This window comes from Dromiciops gliroides, chromosome 5, assembly GCF_019393635.1.
Source record: "Dromiciops gliroides isolate mDroGli1 chromosome 5, mDroGli1.pri, whole genome shotgun sequence".
Classification (NCBI taxonomy): domain Eukaryota; kingdom Metazoa; phylum Chordata; class Mammalia; order Microbiotheria; family Microbiotheriidae; genus Dromiciops; species Dromiciops gliroides.
In genome coordinates this window covers 273,624,409-273,643,814 of record NC_057865.1, presented here as the reverse complement: position 1 = coordinate 273,643,814, position 19,406 = coordinate 273,624,409, and the positions used below count along the sequence as shown (strand labels likewise).

At 39.6% G+C, this 19,406-nt stretch overlaps 1 protein-coding gene across 2 annotated transcripts in view; it reads right to left on the bottom strand.

Annotated features, from left to right (window-relative positions):
* The window catches only part of NEDD1 (NEDD1 gamma-tubulin ring complex targeting factor), a 63,044-nt gene that overhangs the window by 29,802 nt on the left and 13,836 nt on the right, over nucleotides 1-19,406 (bottom strand). For both annotated transcript variants that reach the window (XM_043968836.1, XM_043968837.1), the window contains exons 4-6: nucleotides 17,938-18,054; nucleotides 15,976-16,116; nucleotides 232-461 (exon numbers count right to left, since the gene is read on the bottom strand). In XM_043968836.1, coding sequence (XP_043824771.1) covers nucleotides 232-461; nucleotides 15,976-16,116; nucleotides 17,938-18,054 — 488 coding nt within the window. The remainder of the gene's footprint in view (nucleotides 1-231; nucleotides 462-15,975; nucleotides 16,117-17,937; nucleotides 18,055-19,406) is intronic.

The following is a 19,406-nucleotide window of genomic DNA, read 5'->3' as shown; positions in this document are numbered from 1 at the left end:
TGTATCATCATTGTAACAAGAACAATATCCCAGAAAAACGCTTTCTAGCTTTTGGAATAGCCTTCATAAAAGATGAACAGAAAAAGGCGATCTTGTTGCAAACCATCTGCTTAACATCTTTGGAGCTGCTGACAATCTCTCTAGACTTTGTGCAAGCCACAAATCCAAACTCTAATTAGCATGGGGTTGTATTTACTCATTACTAAATTAAGAAAGTAGTGAACCACTTACATCTTACTTGCAGTGTCATAGAGAATGATTCTTTTATCCAGGCCTATGGTTACAAGCAGCATGTCATTGACGGGAGAAAAAGATATTCCTGAGGCTGGAGCTTTGTGGCTACATTCAAAGTTATGGTATGGACTCTGACTGTTTACATCCCAGAGAGTTACTACTCCATTATCAGACACACTGCCCAGGAGAGACTTCTTAAACAGGGAGTACTTCAGTTGACGGATGGACTATTAAAAACAAAACAGAAAACATTTCATGGAAATGCAAGCATAGACAGCATTTTGTGAATGCATATAAATATAGATATGTCCATACGCAGACACTGATCAGCCAAAAGGCAAAGACAGCAGGAGGCCAATGGGCTGGGTAACTGACAATCACTCAGGTTTCTAGAACAGGAGCTTTCAAGCCTTCCCAGCAAATAGGACATTTCATGGTTATGTTCCCAGCCTCTGCCCTCAAAGAGCTTACAAGCTAATGGAGTCTCTCCCATTAATAATCACACAAAGTGGAAGATGCTAAGTGCTAGAAAAGAGATAAGAAGGATGATGGGCACGTACAAAACCACACAAATTTGGGGCTGGAAAGGCATTTCAAAATCACTTGGTATAACCACTCTACCAACTCACATCCAAACAAACGGCCTCCACTCCGTGGCCCCACTTGGCCTCTGTAACTTCCCCTCAGGCTACTCCTCTCGGTGCACTGTAAGCCCTGCCCCTTCTCTTCTCCCCTCAGGGCCTTCTGGAATCCTTGTGCCTAGAACAATTTCCCTCTTGTTCTTTACCTGCTAAGTTCCTACTCCTCCTTTAAAGCCCGAGTATGAAGATCTCTTTCAGGAGCTCAAAGTGGGAGGCAGGGAGCTCTTCCACAAAGCTTTCCTTTTCCCCAGGTCGGTAAGGACCACCCTCCCCTCAGAGTTCAGAAAGCACATTCTTCACACTTTATTGTGGAACAAGACAGGGAAGCAGCACAGAATAACAGTGCACACGAGAGCTCCATTTGGACTCAGAAAGACAGGTTCAAATTCTGCTGCTACCATGTACTAGACCTGTGTGATCATGGGTAAATCACTGCATTTCTTTATGCCTCAGAGTTCTCCCCTGTAAAATGCAGATATTGACACTGTCTACTTTATTACAGCGGATCATCCCACCTCAGTTCCTGAGCTTCCACTCATTTACTGCTGCCCTGTGGCATGGGCCCTACCCTTGAATAGAGATTAAACAAAATCATCAAGGGTCTGCTTGAATATCTCCAAAAATGAAGACCTCATTATCTAACAAAATACGTGTTGACACTTTTAGATAACTCAAACTGTGAGGCAATGAATTCAAAATCTGCTTGCCTCTAACTTCTAACCACTTGCCCCTAATTATGTTTTCTGGGGCCAAAAAAAAATAAACGTATTCCCTCTACCACATGATAGATCTTTCAAACATGTGAGCACCATGACTGAGACCCCCACCCTGCCCAAGCCTCTCCTCTTTTTCTACAACAAAGCTTTTTGGAGCCTTCTGCTGGCCCTCATCAGCCTGGACAAGCTCCTACTTAACCAGCTCCTTTATAAAAGCTAACCACCAGAAGTGGAGTCAGTTCTCCAAGTGGTCCAACCAGGATGGCAGTCACAGCTCAGATACAACCTCAGGGCATCTGCCTTTTTGGATGCTGTGATGTCACAGTTATTTACTCATAAGACAGTTGCAGTTCAACAGAAGGGGGGGGGAGGGTCTTTTTCATTGGAGCTGTTGCTCCCTAGCCACATGTATTCTTCCACTGTATAAGGGATTTTTTTCTTATTTCTTCTTGAGTACATCACTTTAATAACATTATTAAACTATTACGGACTCTCGTTAGATATGGACCATTATTAATGCCTGCTGAGATCTTTTCAGACTGATCCCATCAGCCACCACATCACCAAGTCCTCCCAGCAAATAGAATAAAACATACACATCTTCCACCAACCAAACAGAACAGGAGCTAGGACCTAGGACAGCTCCCGACAGGGAGAAGCAGACTGCCACCTGTTGGCAAAGGTGCAGACTCAGAGTCAGGAGAATCCTAGGTTAAATCCACTTCTGGCCTTGGGTAAGTCCATTAACTTCACTAAGCCCTCAGTTTCCTCCTCTGTAAAAATGGGAATCTAATACCTGTTGCAACTATTTCACAGGGCTCTATCAAGGCTTTAAATGGGATAACATATGTCACAGGCTTTGAAAACATTTAAGTAGCAAGATAAATGTCAGCTCTTATCATCACTCCAGGTTGTATCAAAGCTGATTTTACTGTCCTCTGGCCTATATGTCTCTATCTTGTCCACAAGGATGTCATGAGGATAACTGCTTTTCTTTATTTCATTCGTTAACCATTTATTAAAAGCAAAACACTGCAAAACCTTGGAGGAAATAAAAGGAGAAATGAGACACAGTCCCTGCACTCAAGGCATCTAAAGACCTTGTAGAAATACACGATGTTTATGCCTGCCCCCTAACGAGGGATGGCTCAGTGTAGTTACCCAATTCCTTTTCAGTGCCAACAAACCATCGCTTTCATGACCCGCTTCCCGGCTGATAGAGCAGAATCCACCTAATTCCTTTTTTTGACAGTCAGGGGAACATTTCCTGTTCTAAGTTCTAAGGCAATGTTCATGTTCTTCCTGATTCCACAGGTCACTAACTGAGATCCAACAAGCACATCCACAAGTTTGAGAACATAGGGGCAGAATCCATCTGGGTCATTTAAACTGACTTAGTTCAGACCAATGAGGCGCTCTTGTATTAACTCCTCATTTGCCTCTGATTTCAGTTTTCTCGTGCTCATTCTTGCTCTATCCTTTTTCAATCTAAAGCAAGTACCGGATCAGAAACTCTAACCCAGCCAGGCTTTCTGACCCTTGAATCCACTGTTCTCTCCACTATCAAACCAATGACTTGAAGCATGGACCAAAATATTTGCTTTGTAGACTTCTATTTCTCCACCTAAGAGTATACAGGAAGCAAAATGACAAGGAAATGGGGTGAGGCAAATGTCAGTTTAGCTGTCCTAGAAACCACTGTGACTGGTGGCGCTCCATGGAATAGCACTGAGGGAATTCTTATTTAACTGACAATTAGTTGATTCCTGTAGTTGCATTTATAATAGTGAAAATTTTCTTCAGGACTGTTATTAGGCCGGCAATAGTGGGACATTGTGGCTGAGTACTTTGTTTTGTCCTCTCTCTCCTCCTGCCTGCCTCCCTTTCACATCTATGTTTTAGCTAGTTTAGCACATGCTTTTATCTCCAGCTAGGAGACCAGGGAAGGGAGAAAAAAACTGAAATCGGTTAATTCTGGCACCTTTTGAAAATAGACTTGGAGAAGCAGTTGAAATGTATGGCCCCAAGTGAGGTTTCTGTTCTTTCTTGGTGGATGTCAGTCCTCTGTGCTAAACCCTTCATTACCCAGTTACCAAAGCTTATCCCCTTAAGTATATGAAGCTTAACTCATTAAGGAGCCTTCCTATGACAGTCACAAGGCCCTTCTTATCAAGTCTTAAATGAAAGGATTAAACTCTTTTTCTCTGGGTATAATAGGAAGTAACACTATGTAATAGGAAATCAAAACAATATGGCACCAAAACGGGACAGCAGTAGAAGACCTGAGCCCTTCAGATGTCTGTTGGAAGTCTAGTTTCCCTAAAAGTAGGATAACTGAAATTTCTGCTGCTCTTGTTAATTCATCCAACTGTTGGAAGATAGAAGAACCAAAGAGAAAAGTTACTGATGGATTTCATGCTAATAAGCAGGGAAGTGTTTGGGGTTGTAGGAGTGACAAGAACTTTGGGAAACAGAGACTAGGTCATCTTAGCATTTGTGACAGGAAATATTCAGCACAAACATTTTTTAAAAAGTAGAGGAAGAGGGGGGCAGCTAGGTGGCACAGTGGATAAAGCACTGGCCCCGGATTCAGGAGTACCTGAGTTCAAATCCGGCCTCAGACACTTGACACTTACTAGCTGTGTGACCCTGGGCAAGTCACTTAACCCCCATTGCCCTGCAAAAAAAAAAAAAAAAGTAGAGGAAGAAGGCTGGACTGGTTCAGGGGTTTTTAACCATGCACCTGATTTTTCTTTTAATACATGTTAATAATAAAATTCTAATATAGAACTGATCCCTACTATAACCCTATATATTTTGTTATGCATTTAAAAACTATTATTCCAAAGGGGTCCATAGGCTTCACCAGGCTGCCAAATGGGTCCATAAAACAAAAAAAGGTTAAGGAACCCTGGACTAGATAATTCCCATGATCCATTCTGGCTCTAAGCCCTATGATTCTTTGATTCTAAGAACAGACAATGAACGATGGGAGAACAAGCTCCTGAGGCCAGACCATGTCCTTCACTCTTCCTTTTTTGTTGTTGTTGTTTTTGTTTTTTGCAGGGCAATCAGGGTTAAGTGACCTGCCCAGGGTCACACAGCTAGTAAGTGTCAAGTGTCTGAGGCTGGATTTGAACTCAGGTCCTCCTGAATCCAGGGCCGGTATTTTATCCACTGCACCACCTAGCTGCCCCTAAGCTTCTTTTTAAACATGTCCTGAAAAGTATTCTCTGATTTACTCTAACCAGTACTGACCCCTCCTCTGATCCACAACTCCTCACCATCTAAGGACTCAGTTTGTGTCACATTCTTGTGTTCTTTTGTTTTGGGTGTGGCCGAGTAGGTGTTTTATTTCCCCTCTTGGGAAAGGAATCATGGGGTGGGGTTTTTTTTGTTTTTATATATGTTTACAGTCTCTCTCTGTCAATACCCACTATAGTGCTATGCACACCAAAGTCACTAACACATTACTAGCTGCACCAAAATAAGTTGGGCTGGAAAACCCATGTAATCAGATTCTTAAAAACAGCTAGAGGGGGCAGCTAGGTGGCACAGTGGATAGAGCACCGGCCCTGGATTCAGGAGGACCTGAGTTCAAATCCGGCCTCAAACACTTAATACTTACTAGCTGTGTGACTCTGGGCAAGTCACTTAACCCCAATTGCCTCACTAAAAAAAAAAAAAAAACAGCTAGAAAAGCTTGTCACAGGGCAGCATCACCACATCACCATATGCTGCTTTTACCTCTTGGGCAAATCAATACACTGGACACGGAAGAAATGCAAAAGGCTTGTTTGTTTCAGAGAAATGAAGGCTGAAAGGACAGTGCTGTGCATACCAATCTATTAAGTGTATAAGGACATTTCACTTAAAACTACCCAAAACTGAAGTACAAAGACTAAAGAAATGGTATCCAGAAATTTCACGGCACTCCAGACAAAGACAATCAGATGCACACTTTGTTCAAGTACCCTTACACTCCTATTAAATACATATGGATGCCTTTAGGAAAATTCTTGTAGGGACCATTGCCCCAGATAGGAAATCTTTTAGCAAATCAAACTGGGGAATTTTCTAGGAAGCAAACCTTTAAAAAAAATGATTAAGCAAACTATATATATAGAAACATCCTAAAAATCTTAATCACACTTAAAATGACTATACTAAAACTGTTACATTTAAAGCCCATTCTGGATGTAAAGGGCCAAATGTAATCAAATGTTTAATTTCCAAGCTTCATTTCAAGAAATGGATCTCAGGAGTTGACTAATCAATCACTAATCTGTGTACCTAACTAGTAACAGGCAATTAAAATCCAAGGGATCTGTCAGCTCTGGCATTTTTGCAGAAACAGCAAGGCTTTTTCCTTTAGACACATACTCCTGATCTATAGAAAGCTCAATAAAGTTAGAATACTTCAATGCAGTTCCAGTACTTGAAAGCAAATTTCTTAATATATTCAGAAGATCTATTTTCAAAATAAAATTAAGTGTCTATGATATTGCTCTATAATATTGTCAGGTTCACTGAAAAAAAAAAAAAAACAGGGGGGCAGCTAGATGGCACAGTGAATAAAGCACCGGCCCTGGATTCAGGAGGACCTGAGTTCAAATCCAGCCTCAGACACTTGACACTTACTAGCTGAGTGACCCTGGGCAAGTCACTTAACCCTCATTGCCCTGCCCCCCCCCAAAAAAAAAGACAGCAGGAAATTAAAAAAGTAAAAGAAAAAACCAACCACCAAATTTCCTGATTTTCACAGACTCCAGATTCTTGGTTTTTAAAGAGTCCATGGAATCAATAATAGATTATGTTAATGTACTTGTTGACTATGCCCCACTAATAATTTTTCTCAAGAACTCTTTTTAACTACAGCAAAAGTAATCAACATAAAAAAGAGCAATGAAACCAAGTGTTTTACAATATTAAGTGTATGTTTTAATAGAAGGAAACTGAATTTATCTTCATGGGTGCACATGAAATCTTATTTTTAAGAAATGAGTGCTTTTAACATAGTTCCCTGTCTTCCTCCTATCCTAAGGCTGGGTACTGACAGCAGCCCAGTGATGCCATATGGCTGTGAATCATGGAACACCAGGTCCTGAAGAATTAACATGACAAATAACTCAAAAGGTAATGGAAAAGACAGATGGTGGATGTAACTGCTTACAGTTAGCAGGCTGCAGCATGCTACCAACAATGCTTTGCATGAAAGAAGTGGCATAAATGGCATATAGAGGACGTGTATAATGGGGAAAGTAGGTAGGCTAGTTGTGTAACAAGAAAGAGAGACAACAGTTAAACAAGTGTGAGGAGTGTAACTGGTACCCCTGAGAACAAGAAGGCTTTCAATGTGTCGAACAGTTTCCCTAGAAATCATACAAGATGAGAGAAGCAACGGGTTAAAATCCACATCAGTGGGGCGGCTCGGTGGCGCAGTGGATAAAGCACTGGCCCTGGATTCAGGAGTACCTGAGTTCAAATCTGGCCTCAGACACTTGACACTTACTAGCTGTGTGACCCTGGGCAAGTCACTTAACCCCCATTGCCCCGCAAAAAAAAATAAATAAATAAAATAAAAAATAAAATAAAATCCACATCAGTGAAGGAAGTACTTCCACCAATGAAATCATGAATCTGTCCAACTAAGGGTGATCATGTCAAGATAAGCTTCCAATGCACTTCAGGGAGGAAAATAGTTTTTAATAGTCTTCCCCTCAAGAAGGGAGGAGGTGAGGACATGAAGACATAAATCTACCGGTATAATCTGCCTATGACTTCTCATTTGGGGGTGAGGGGATGCCTCCTCACCTACCCATAGGAAATAACACTTTACCTAGCTCTATTTTCCAGATAATATAGGTTATTTTGGAGGACAGCCCTCTAGGGGAAAAAAGAAAAAGAAAATAGAGCTGAGAAATTATTTATGTATATCCAAAAGGAAAAAAAAAAACTAGTTTGAAAGACCAAAGTTTTAAGTCCAGTCATCTTCCTATAAAGCAAATTGTGTAGTTATAGAAGCCAATTTTTATATTCAAAGAACACTAAGGAAAAAAAATCTAAATGTTTTAAAATTTACTTGGGAAAGAGAAATAGCTTAAAAGCTACTTTAACTGATTGGTATCATTATCTTAATGAACCTGATGCTTCTAAAAATGCTAAAGCTGCCCTACAGCACAATCTTTCAGATTTCTCCTGTGTATAACTATGTCAGAGGTCACACAGCCCCATAGTTTGGCCAAATACAAGGGATGGAAGAGAAAACTCTTGAGTTCTGACTTTTTTGACCTTGGCAAGAAACAAGCCCTCAGCATTATAATCTCCTCATCTATAAACTGAGGAGGATGGAACTAGGTTCTAACAGTTCCATGGTGAAGAAAAGGAAATCAATGATCATACAGATGTCTGAAAATGAGAAGGGCAATAGTCATTCAGTCACTTTAAAATGTGAAGGAAACACTGTGACTCTCTTTATGCAAAATTCACAATTTGAAAATACTTTAAGGGGAGCTCATGTGTGAGAGAATTATTGATTATTAATAACCAATGATTTGGGGAGATCCAGTTTCCCCCTTTTTCTAAAGTCCTCATTTCAAAAAAATCTCTGAAGGTTGAATTAACTTTCTCCTCAATCATGGCCAGATCCCACCCAATCTTACAAGGAATTCAATAGAGCCCAATAGGCTTTACACTAATTTGGGTAGGGATAAATTCTTTGAATAGACTGTCCAAGGCTGGGCAATTTAGAAGTAAATGACATAATCAAAGTTCATTAGACTAGGTCCAGCCTCTCATTGTAATATTTATTCATTCTCTTTCCTTATTAACTAATCAGTTGATTGCCACCCTCCAGAACAGACACTGTTCAAAGAGCATATAGGCCAGGAGCCAACAGTTATGGAGGTCTTTGGCATTCCAGAGTGCCACTGACCTCTTTTATTACAATGTTAGCATTATTAATAAAATGACTAATTACCCAGAAATTATGACTCTCAATCTTTTGAAAAGTCACATGTATAAGACTCTGGAAGCAGAAATGGTGGCAGGGCAACCACTTTATCCCTTCATGTTCCCATGATCATTAAGTTAAGGCCGTAAGGAAAAGAAAAAACTGAATCCTCGGCAGTCAAGATCCTGGAAGGCTTCAAGGGAAGGCCCTTGAATCTCTAGCCTCTGTGCCCCTGGATAAGAGTAGATGTGAGTCAAGGAGGACACTGGTGAAACCATTCAACAGGGAACACAAGTGAAAAAGGTGTTTTTCCAAACTCTGAGTGTTTGTTAAAAGGTCCTGTTTTCTATCACAACCTAGCGAATGTGGGAATGTTTTCCATGACTACTCATGTATTTATTTTGAAATGCTTGAATTCTAGTGGGTGGGGGTGGGAATGGAGGAGGAAGAGAAGTTGGAACACAAAGATTTTTAAAAACTGATGTTAAAATCTGTTTTTACATATACTTTGGAAAATAAAATTCTATTCAATATTAAAAGGTCCTGCCCATACTAACAATATGTGGCAAATACTTCAGTTTTGCAAGTAATTCAACACCCCTTTGGGTGACATTTCATTTCTCTCCTCTTTTGTCACCAAAAATAAAGTCAGTCCCAACCATCCACAAGGGTAAGGACAACAGCTACTTCCCTGGTACTTTGCTACATTTGTAAGCTCATCCATTTCTTTCTTTTTGCATGATATTTTTTTTGTCCAACTCTATATTGGCCTCCCTCTAGGGTCAAGGGTTCTAAACTTTTTATCCCTTTGACATCTGGTGAAACCAGATCCCTTTAGATTATAATAATTTTAATAATTTAATAATAATGGTTTTTAAAATGGACAAAATAAAACACTCAGGATCACAGGAAAATTAATTTCACTGAAATAGTTCTCAAAATATAAAAAATCCTAAGTTCATGGACCCCAAGTTAAAAATACCTGCTCTAGTGAGCAGAACCAGGAGAACATTGTACACAGTAACAGGAACTTTGTGTGATGATCAACTGTGATAGACGTAGCTCTTCTCAGCAGGGCAATGATCCAAGACAATGACAAAGGACTCATGATGGAAAATGTTGTCTACATCCAGAAAAAAGAACTGTGGATTCTGAATGCAGACTGAATCATAACGTTTCTACCTTTGTTTTTGTTTTGAGGTTTTCCCCTTGTGTTCTGATTCTTCTTTCACAACATGACTAATGCAGAAATATGTTTAATGTGACTGTACATATATAACCTGTATCAGATTGCTTTCTGTCTTGGGGGGAAGGGAAGGAAGAGAAAGAGAGAGAAAAATTTGGAACTAAAAATCTTATGGAGGGGCAGCTAGGTGGCACAGTGGATAGAGCACCGGCCCTGGAGTCAAGAGTACCTGAGTTCAAATCCGGCCTCAGACACTTAACACTTACTAGCTGTGTGACCCTGGGCAAGTCACTTAACCCCAATTGCCTCACCAAAAAAAAAAAAAAAAGAATAGCATAAATTAAAAAGTGAATTAAAATTTTTTCTGGACATTAAATTTAAACTCTTTTCATATACTTCACAACTGTCTTTTCTTTTTCTTTACTTTCTAATGAATATATAAATGAACACACATCAAAAGGAAGACTCCCCAGTGACACAGAAACCAAATAATCAGTTCTCAAGTATTCAAAAGCTAACTGTAATAAGATTTCCAATTAGGAATTTAATAATTTGTTTCAGTTTAACAAAGAACAATTTGATGTGCCTAACATCTGAGACGGGCTCTAAATAAACAGGCAATACATTTTTGAACAAGAAAAAAGTTTTGCTATCTATAATAAAATTGAATAATACTAAGCACAGTATTCCCCACAAGAAAGACATTGAATCTATTAAATGCTTAGGAAAGTACAAGTTTCTCATGTCCACATCTGCTATTTACATGATTCTATCGGAAATGGCACACTGGGGTAATAACAATTAAATGCACACCCCTCACATGAGTCATATACACAAAAGCCACTTATAGATGATTATACACTCAATGGTTTTTGAAGAGCCAAAAGTCTAAGATCATTCTTTATAAAGAGCTAAAATAAAGCAGCATTGAAAACTGACAACTTTTCAGATAGCATTTAAGAACAATTCCAAATCATTTTTGAGTAAGTTTGATAAGTACCTCAGAAACATTTTATTAAATGCCCACAGAGACTCCGGTTTTTCATTAGTAAACTTGTAGCTAAATCTGAAGTATAATAAAATGTGCAAGTTAGCCTAAAATTACAAGGAATGGCATTTGGGAAAAAATTTAATGTATATATGAATAAATTATACATATATTCACGTGTATGTATGAATGTATCTAATACCTACATATATACATATATATATATATATAAAAACAAACTTACAGAACAAGTTTGAGAACAGAAAGAGAACAAAGAATAATAAAAAGGGAAAATATTCATGATTTGCTTTGCAAAATGTAGGTATTTCAGTACTATTTTATTCCTTCCTAAGACTCTTAGCTTCATTTTTCTCACAACGTCAGGAGCACAATAAGAAAACCACCCCCTTCTTAACTGACACCTCCCCATAGAGGACTAATGGAAGGACAAGGACAAGAAGCTTACAGGCAGAGAGGGCATGAACGGCCTGCAACCTGTTGCTGGAGAGAGATCACAGATCCATCAAAGCAATGAAGGTAATAAATACCAACAAAGCAAAACTATAGAAAAATGTTTGTTAATATTCATTTTTAAGATTTGAGATAACATTCAATAAACAGTAAATTAGGCTAGGAACCATAATCCAATTTCCAAATGAGGTTTTCCAGTATCATTTCCTAGTTTGTCTTTACAAGGAAATAACCAGCGAGATACAGATAATCATAAAATATATACTGGAAAATGCTGATTACATAAAAACGTAAAGCTTTTGTACCAATAAAATCAACAGAGTTAGAATTGGAAGGGAAACAGCTAAGGAGAAAAACCTTTACAACAAATTTCTCTGGTAAAGGTCAGATATCTAAGATATATAAGGAATTGACAGGAAAGAGCAAAAGGAAATTCATAAGCTGAGAGAAATAAGTGGGGCAATTTATTATTGGCATAGTGTTTACATATACATACATACATATATATATTTTAAACAATCCTCTTTCTGCTCTTTTTTGTATATTGAAATGCTCATGTTTGTTAAAATTTGTTTATTTGTTAAGAAAAAAGAAAAAAATGGGCATCTATGTTAATAACTACCTAATTTTAAAAGATAATATTGAGATTCAACTTTTTAAAAATGTTCAAGACATCCCAAAAGTCTGTTAATCTTAAGATGCAATGATCTCATTATCTAGGAAAGAAAACCGTTTCATTTTTCCTAAATAAGAACACTCAGAGGTAGCCAGGTGGCTCAGTGGATAAAGCACCGGCCCTGGATTCAGGAGGACCTGAGTTCAAATATGACCTCAGACACTTGACACTTACTAGCTGTGTGACCCTGAGCAAGTCACTTAACCCTTGTAACGATTGGAATAACGCCATCTGCTGGATACTTACTGTAGAGGAGTTCTGCCCATGAAGGGAAGGTCTTTGAGGGCAAGACCAGGAGTCAGGAAGTGATGCGGGCTAGTGGGAGGAGGAAGGAAGAGACTGGCGCTCAGTCTCGCTCTCTTTTCCTCTGGACTCTGGTGGAGAAGGGAGCTAGAAATGTGCTCTCCCTTTAATAGATAGATGAATCTAGGCCTTTCTCTCTCTTTACCAAATTCTTATTCTCCTTAATAAATGCTTAAAAGTCTAACTCTTGCTAAAGCTTATAATTTATTGGCGACCACTCATTAGATATTTTAGACAGTTTAGCTAGAATTTTAGCCCTTAACACCCTCATTGCCCAACCAAAAAATTAAAAATTTAAAAAAAAAAAAAGAAAACTCAGGAGCATGTCTATTTTAGCCAGAATATTTTAATCAGAAATGGACAACACTGCATGCACTCCTTCGTCATGCCTCAAGGGAGTCAGTACCTAACTCATAGGTTTCCTTTGTTCTCCCATTGAGGATGCTGACACACAGTGATATAGCTAAGAGCCTCCCACTTCCTACCTTCACTTTAGCTCCACCACCCAAAGGGATGGTCAGATCTCAGTTCTCACCACAATATCATGGTCTATCTATCTTTTCTTTGTAGCTTCTGCCTTGTTTTTCCTGAACCTATTTTTACTTTCACAATAAGTTCTCATCCCTCTACCCTCCCTAGTTCTCTCAGTCCAACACAATTGTTCCGGCCTCACTTTCCTCCATTCACAGTCATGAATATGGTTACTGAGTTCAGTCACCCACTGTCCTCTCTCTTTGTATCTGCTGCAGCTTCATCCTACTTGCCACTGACATCTTGCCAAATCCTAAATCTGTATTAGCCCCAACCACTCACCTTCTCTACTCCCACCTGAGTCCTGGTAGAAAAAGTCTCGCAAAGGTACTGGCTGGGCCCACTATGATTCTGTGACATCTCATCTCAACTTGGCGCTTATTGCTTCAATCCTTTTGCATTCACTAATTCCCTCTCACCCTCCCTTCAGCAGCTATGCCAAGCCTTCTTTTCTATCCTCAAGGCCCCCCTTCATTACACCAACTCCTCTTCTTCCTAGCAAAGGACCTTGGCTCCTACATTGCTAAGAAAATTAACATTACTCTATACGAATCAAATCTTCCTTACTCTACACTTCAGATCCCTTGCACAACACATCCCGTTCTCTCCTTTGCTCCAGCATCTGAGAAACAGGTGGCCTTGTTCCTTGCCTCTAGCTATGCCCTTGATACCATCTACCACATTCTCTAGAAGCGTGCCCCCCGCAGTTATGCCCTCTCCTCTTCAATACAGCCTTATCTATAAGCATGTATTAAGTACCTACTATGTGCCAAGCACTGTGCTGAGCGCTTAACAAATATCTCATTTGATCCTCACAACCACCCTACAAGGTAGGTGCTGTTACTATTATTCCAATTTTACAAATAGGTTAAGTGACTATCCCAGGGCTACACAGCTAATAAGTATCTGAGGTTGGGTTTGAACTCAGGTCTTCCTGAGCCCAGCACTCTATCCACTGCTCCACCTAGATGCCTCACAACTATTAGCTCTTTCCCTCCGGCTGAATAACATAGCCAAGGCTTCGAATCCTATGCAAACCTCCATTTGAAGCTGCCACCTCCCCCCCATGCTATCATTTTATGTTACCTCCTCCCTTTCACAACCAAACTCCTAAAAATGCTGTTGATACTTGTCATCTTCTCCTCTCCCACTCACTCCTCAATCCTTTGCAATTTGGCTTCAAACACCACCACTCACATGCAATGGCTCTCTCCACAGTTTACCAATAATTTCTTGACTTCTGAATCAAATGAGCTTTCCTCAGTCCTTATCCTGCCTGACCTCTGTGAAGCTTCTGACATTGCTGACCACTAGATCCCTGCTCCCGGATACTGTCTCCTCCAACAGCTCCCAAGACACTGCTCTCCTTGTTCTCCCCATAGATGCTGGGCCATCCTTTGCTGGATCAGCATCCACACCATGTCCTAAAAGGGAGTGTCTCCCAAGTCCCCTTCTGGAACTCTTCCTCCTCCCCTCTCTACGTACTCTCCCCTTCAGGGATGGCCTCAACAACCAGGGATTGATTCTTTTTGCAAATGAATCCCAAACTGATCCGTCCAGCTCCCATTTATCACCTCAGCCCTAGTCAGGTACCATGCACTGCCTGCTAGACAGCTCCACGGAGATGTCCGATCAGTGACTCGAATCACAAATGCAGAGCAGACCCCACCACCTTTTCCTACCTAGCCCTTCTCCCAACTCTCCTATTTCTCTAGGGAGGAGTCCCACCCCTGTCCGGTCACCCAGGTTACAGGCACAGACACAAAACTCAGTCTCCCCATAATGCAGCAGTTGGTAGCCCTTGTCTCACACGCCTGCCCCTCTCTTTCCACTCCCAATCCCAATGTCCTCATTGCAGGCCCTCACTTCTGATCCTCCTACCTCCAGCTTCTCCCCTTCCTAACCCATCCTCCCACAGATGCCAATTCAACCTGAAAACACAGATTGAAGTAGTTCACTTTCCTGCTCAAATTCTTTAGTGCTGCTTCTGGAATAAGACAGAAACTCCTCAGCTTGCCATTCAAGGCCCTTTGCAACCTGGCCCTCACCTCCCATTCCAGACTTACTGAGTATCACTCGGCATGCCAGCAAACCTGACTCACTAGCTTTTTCATGGGCTTTCATTTCCCACCTGTGGGTGTACTCCATTGGAGTTCTCCATCAGAACTCTAGGAACCTGGGGAGCAGCTAGGTGGTGCAGTGGATAAAAGCACTGGCCCTAGATTCAGGAGAACCTGAGTCCAAATCCGGCCTCAGACACTTGACACTTACTAGCTGTGTGATCCTGGGCAAGTCACTTAACCCTCATCCCCCCCAAAAAAAAACAAACTCCAGGAATCTCATCATCATGGAAGACTGAGGAGTCTCAGTACTCAGCCCTCAACAGCACCCCCTGGCCCACTGACAGAGGGCTGAGACCTCTACCCCAGCCCTTCAGCTTCCCTTTGGGTGTGGTTTTCCCCGCATTTGATTGTAAGCTTCTTGAGAGCAGGGACTGTCATTCTTTTTGCTGTTTCTATCCTCAGCAGGGCCTGGTACATCGTAAGCGCTTAGTTACTGTTGCCATTATGCCTCTGCCCAGGCTTCCCCACCTTTCACTGCCTCCTCTCAATTTCCCAATGGCAAGTGGTCTCTCCTCAAGTTAACTTGTATTTACGTTCCCATAAAGACAGATGTAATAGTGCCCCCTGATTTCATACCTGCATGCCTTCCTTGGTACAATGAAGCTTCTCACAAACAACAAAGATTTCATTTTGGACTCTGGATCCTTATACTACCTACTACACAGAATCTCAGTAAGCAGGTGGCTGGATTTATAGAGCTCCGCCACCTGCTGATACCCAGGACACTTATGTACTTATCCTCAAACAGACAAAACAGCCCAACAGTAACAACATATTTTGGCAGCTAGATTGCACAATGGAAAAGAGAGAGCGCTGAGCCTGAAATGAGGAAGACTCGTCTTCCTAGCTGTGTGACCCTGGACAAATCACTGAACCTTGTTTGCCTTAGTTCCTCATCTGTAAAATGAACCAGAGAAGAAAATGGCAAACCACTTCAGTATCTTTGCCAAGAAAACTGCACAAGAAGTCACAAAGAGTCAGACACGACTGGAAAAAACCCCAGCATATTTAAATAGATTATCAATAGGACTACTAAAATGTTTTAAAACAAGTCAAAGAAACAATTCCCATCACCGATCTCTAGTTTGCCTTCACCATATAAAGTGCAATCATCCAAAACGGAAATAAAAATTTAATTAAGGCCCATACTGTACCTGGCCATTACCTTGACCAAACGGAGTACTGGATAAATTGGTAGTTATGCTGTGTAAAATAATTTCACCACTTATAGATCCAGAAGCAATGTAGCAGTCATTCCAATTAAATGTTACACAAGTTACTTCATCTTTATGATCCTGAAAGAGATAAACCAAAATATAATGCTGCGTAAAATGTGTATTAACAGCCTATTCTTTGGACTGTTACATCACATTTGACAGGGTTAGGAAAAAAGAGATATTTAATAACACACTATGAGGATTGACTATTTCCTTCATTTCAGGAAAAAGTTCAGGCCTAGACAGAGAGAAATGTAAGTAATTTGGCACTAGAGATCATTCATGATACAAAACCAAGTCACTACCATATCACTAGTAATAGTCAGATTAGCACTAATATGAAGGATAAAAGGCATTAATCTATTTTTCCATAACACTAATCAACAAGCATTTTTTAAGCACTATGTGCCAGGCATAGTGCCAGCTGCTATAAATACAATGATGAAAATGAAACAGAACCTTCCCTGAAGGATTTTATGTTCTATTGAGGAGGAAAACACATACACAGAAAAGTAAATGGGGTGGGGAGAGTGGCACTAGCATCTAGAAGATCAGGCTAGGCCTCACATACCCATAGTCTCTAACTTTAAAAGGCTTTCTGAGTATATTATAAAGCTCATTGCTCTTTTTCCTTTTCTAAATCAAATGAATAACTGCTATTTCAATTAGGCAGTAACCGTAAGGTGAGGAGAGAAGAAGGAAAGGAAGCAGGACTATTGTTTTAATGTTTCAATTTTTTTAAAATGTACAAAGAAAACATCGTTTATTTATGAAAGACATAGGTATTTTCCTTATTTCAAATGTGGAAACTAAGGCATAGCACTATGTGACTTGCCAAAAAACCTGGGCATATAACTAATAGAACTGAGATTATAATTCTAATTTCTTTTCAATTCAGGGAATGCTCTCCCATTCTGTCTCCCTCTTTTTAATAAATGTATATATCTAAATATCACTTCTACTTTTATTACTTGCAATTTAAAGAAATCCTATATCACCCTTCTAGAAAGAGCTTGTTAACTTTCCATTTAATCTATCAGATGCATAGTTGATGATTTTCCAGTCTCAGCTAACAGGCATCTTCCCCCAAAGGATGCTAATTACAAAAGTAGTTCTAGTAGTACAGATATTTTGGAAGATATGATTAAAGCTGAGAGAAAACCATTCATCTTTTTGTAACGTTCATTTCTCTAACTAAACTGAACTGACTCAATGACATCAAGGTAAGTAAGGTTTTTATCTGTCTCATTTCCAGGGCAAAATGGCCACTGTAAAATTTTACCCATAAGTATCAACATAGATTTTAGTCCATTTTAGAAATGAAAAACAAAGAAAAGTGCGCTCCAAGTTTTTGTTTTTGTTGTTTTTTATGTAAAAAACAAATAACAAACAGCCAGTATTAGGAGACTATCTTAGAGGACCTGAGTCAAATTCCTGATTCTGATTATTTGCAGGGTTCAATAACAACTGGCATTACTATTCCCTTTCTCATTTATCCAAAAGCTCTTTCTTTTCTTTCTCTTTTTTTATTAATTTGGTGGTGACACCAAATAATACTTTTAATAAAAAAATGATGGGATGGTTTATTTTATTCAAAACAAGAAGTTTCTATTGTAGGGTTAAACAGGCATACATGGGAAAAGGCTTAAACACAACAATAATTTATTACTTTTAAGAAAAATTATAAGGGAAAAGTGAAGAGTTAGTTTGTGTTTAGAAGATTTTTTATTGAGTCTCACAAAAATCTGAAGCATCTTTACTTTTAGAATGAATGCTAAAAATTCTTGGAAAGAAAATTTTGGTTAGTATAGCAAATAGAAAAAACGCACAATTTTTCTAACAAAAATAACTAATATAATAATATAATAACAAAAATAACTAACAAAAATAGTTTCTTACCTTAAGAGATCGATGGAGTCTCTTTGATTTTAAATCCCAAATATTAACAGTGTTATCAAGGCCTCCGCTTACCAAATACATAGACGTAGAGTTTAAGTTTATACATGTCTGCTTTTGCTATTAAAAAAAAAAACAACAAAAAACTCAATATCACACACATATAAATTCAAACTACAAAAAATTAACATGCACACAACTGTATTAACTGTATTCCTTTAAATTAATCCAAGTTCAAGTTCTTTTTTTGTTTGTTTCTTCAGTAAACCAAGAATGTCAGCTCAAGATTTAGGCTGTTAGGTTCCAAGCATCTACTGTGTTACACATACAGCAATAACTTCTGATCTTCTAAGAAGGGACTTCTCTACTCAGCCAGTTGGAGTCTGTCAGGCTCCAGCTCCATTTCCCTGGCTCTACATCACAGCACGGTCACACATGTTGGGGTAGTACAGGTGGTCCCAATGGCTCATCATATGTTTCATGGATGCCAAATAAATGTGCTGTCAAATATCATTTCAACAGGTAACTGAGCATCACAATGTATCAAATATTAATGATCCAGGAGATCTCAAGAGATTTTCAGCTACGCCTTCTTCTTAGGTCATTCTAACTTTCCAATGACCTTATATGTCAGAGCCAAGCCTGAGAAGCAGGAACAGCCTGCCACTGAATGACAAGGCCTATATATTATGGTCTTAAAATCTTGTCATGAAAGAGGATTCCTTCACTTAGACTATCATGGAAAATGGAACTCCTTTCTAGTCGATAGACCACTTTTGTTCACCCAAGTTACTATACCCTACTCTAGATAGTTAGATTAGCACAGGCTCCTTTTCCCCCAGTGACAGTGACCTTCCATGACAACTTCTGGAAGGCTCCTAAGCAAACTTCTGCCCTACCTGGTTCTCCCATACCCACCACCTTACTAACAGAGGTGCCAAGGTCAGACCTCCCTGCTACTGCAGGAGTTCTTTTACTAGACCTCAGGAATTGCACAGCCTTCCCCTCTGCTGATCTCAGGGCTCAACATTTATACATACTTACTTGAAAATGCTTCTTGTGAGCTAGCCTGGAAACCTGACCATCCATTTACAATAATGGGCAAAAAGGAAATACAATTAGATTACAAACAACCGTTTTACTAGTGAACCTTTGGAACACAACACATTTCGACACTGGAGACTATCTTACAGAATTGAGTTGTTTTGTCTGTTTGTTTTAGAAAATCAACACGCTCATAAGCCTGGTTAGGGAATGTCAATATATCCACAAGCATATTCTCAATTGCTTTTCACTATAATAATCAAACACTGATGTTCCTATGAAGACTTTCATAAGAGTTGCATTCTATTCATTGTAGCCTATCAAAAAAGCCTTGACGATTAACTGGAATCACTCCTTCACTGGCTAAGAAAGGACTTACCAACAAAAGGATCATCTCTGAGAGTCCACGGTATATAGAGAGAGCTACT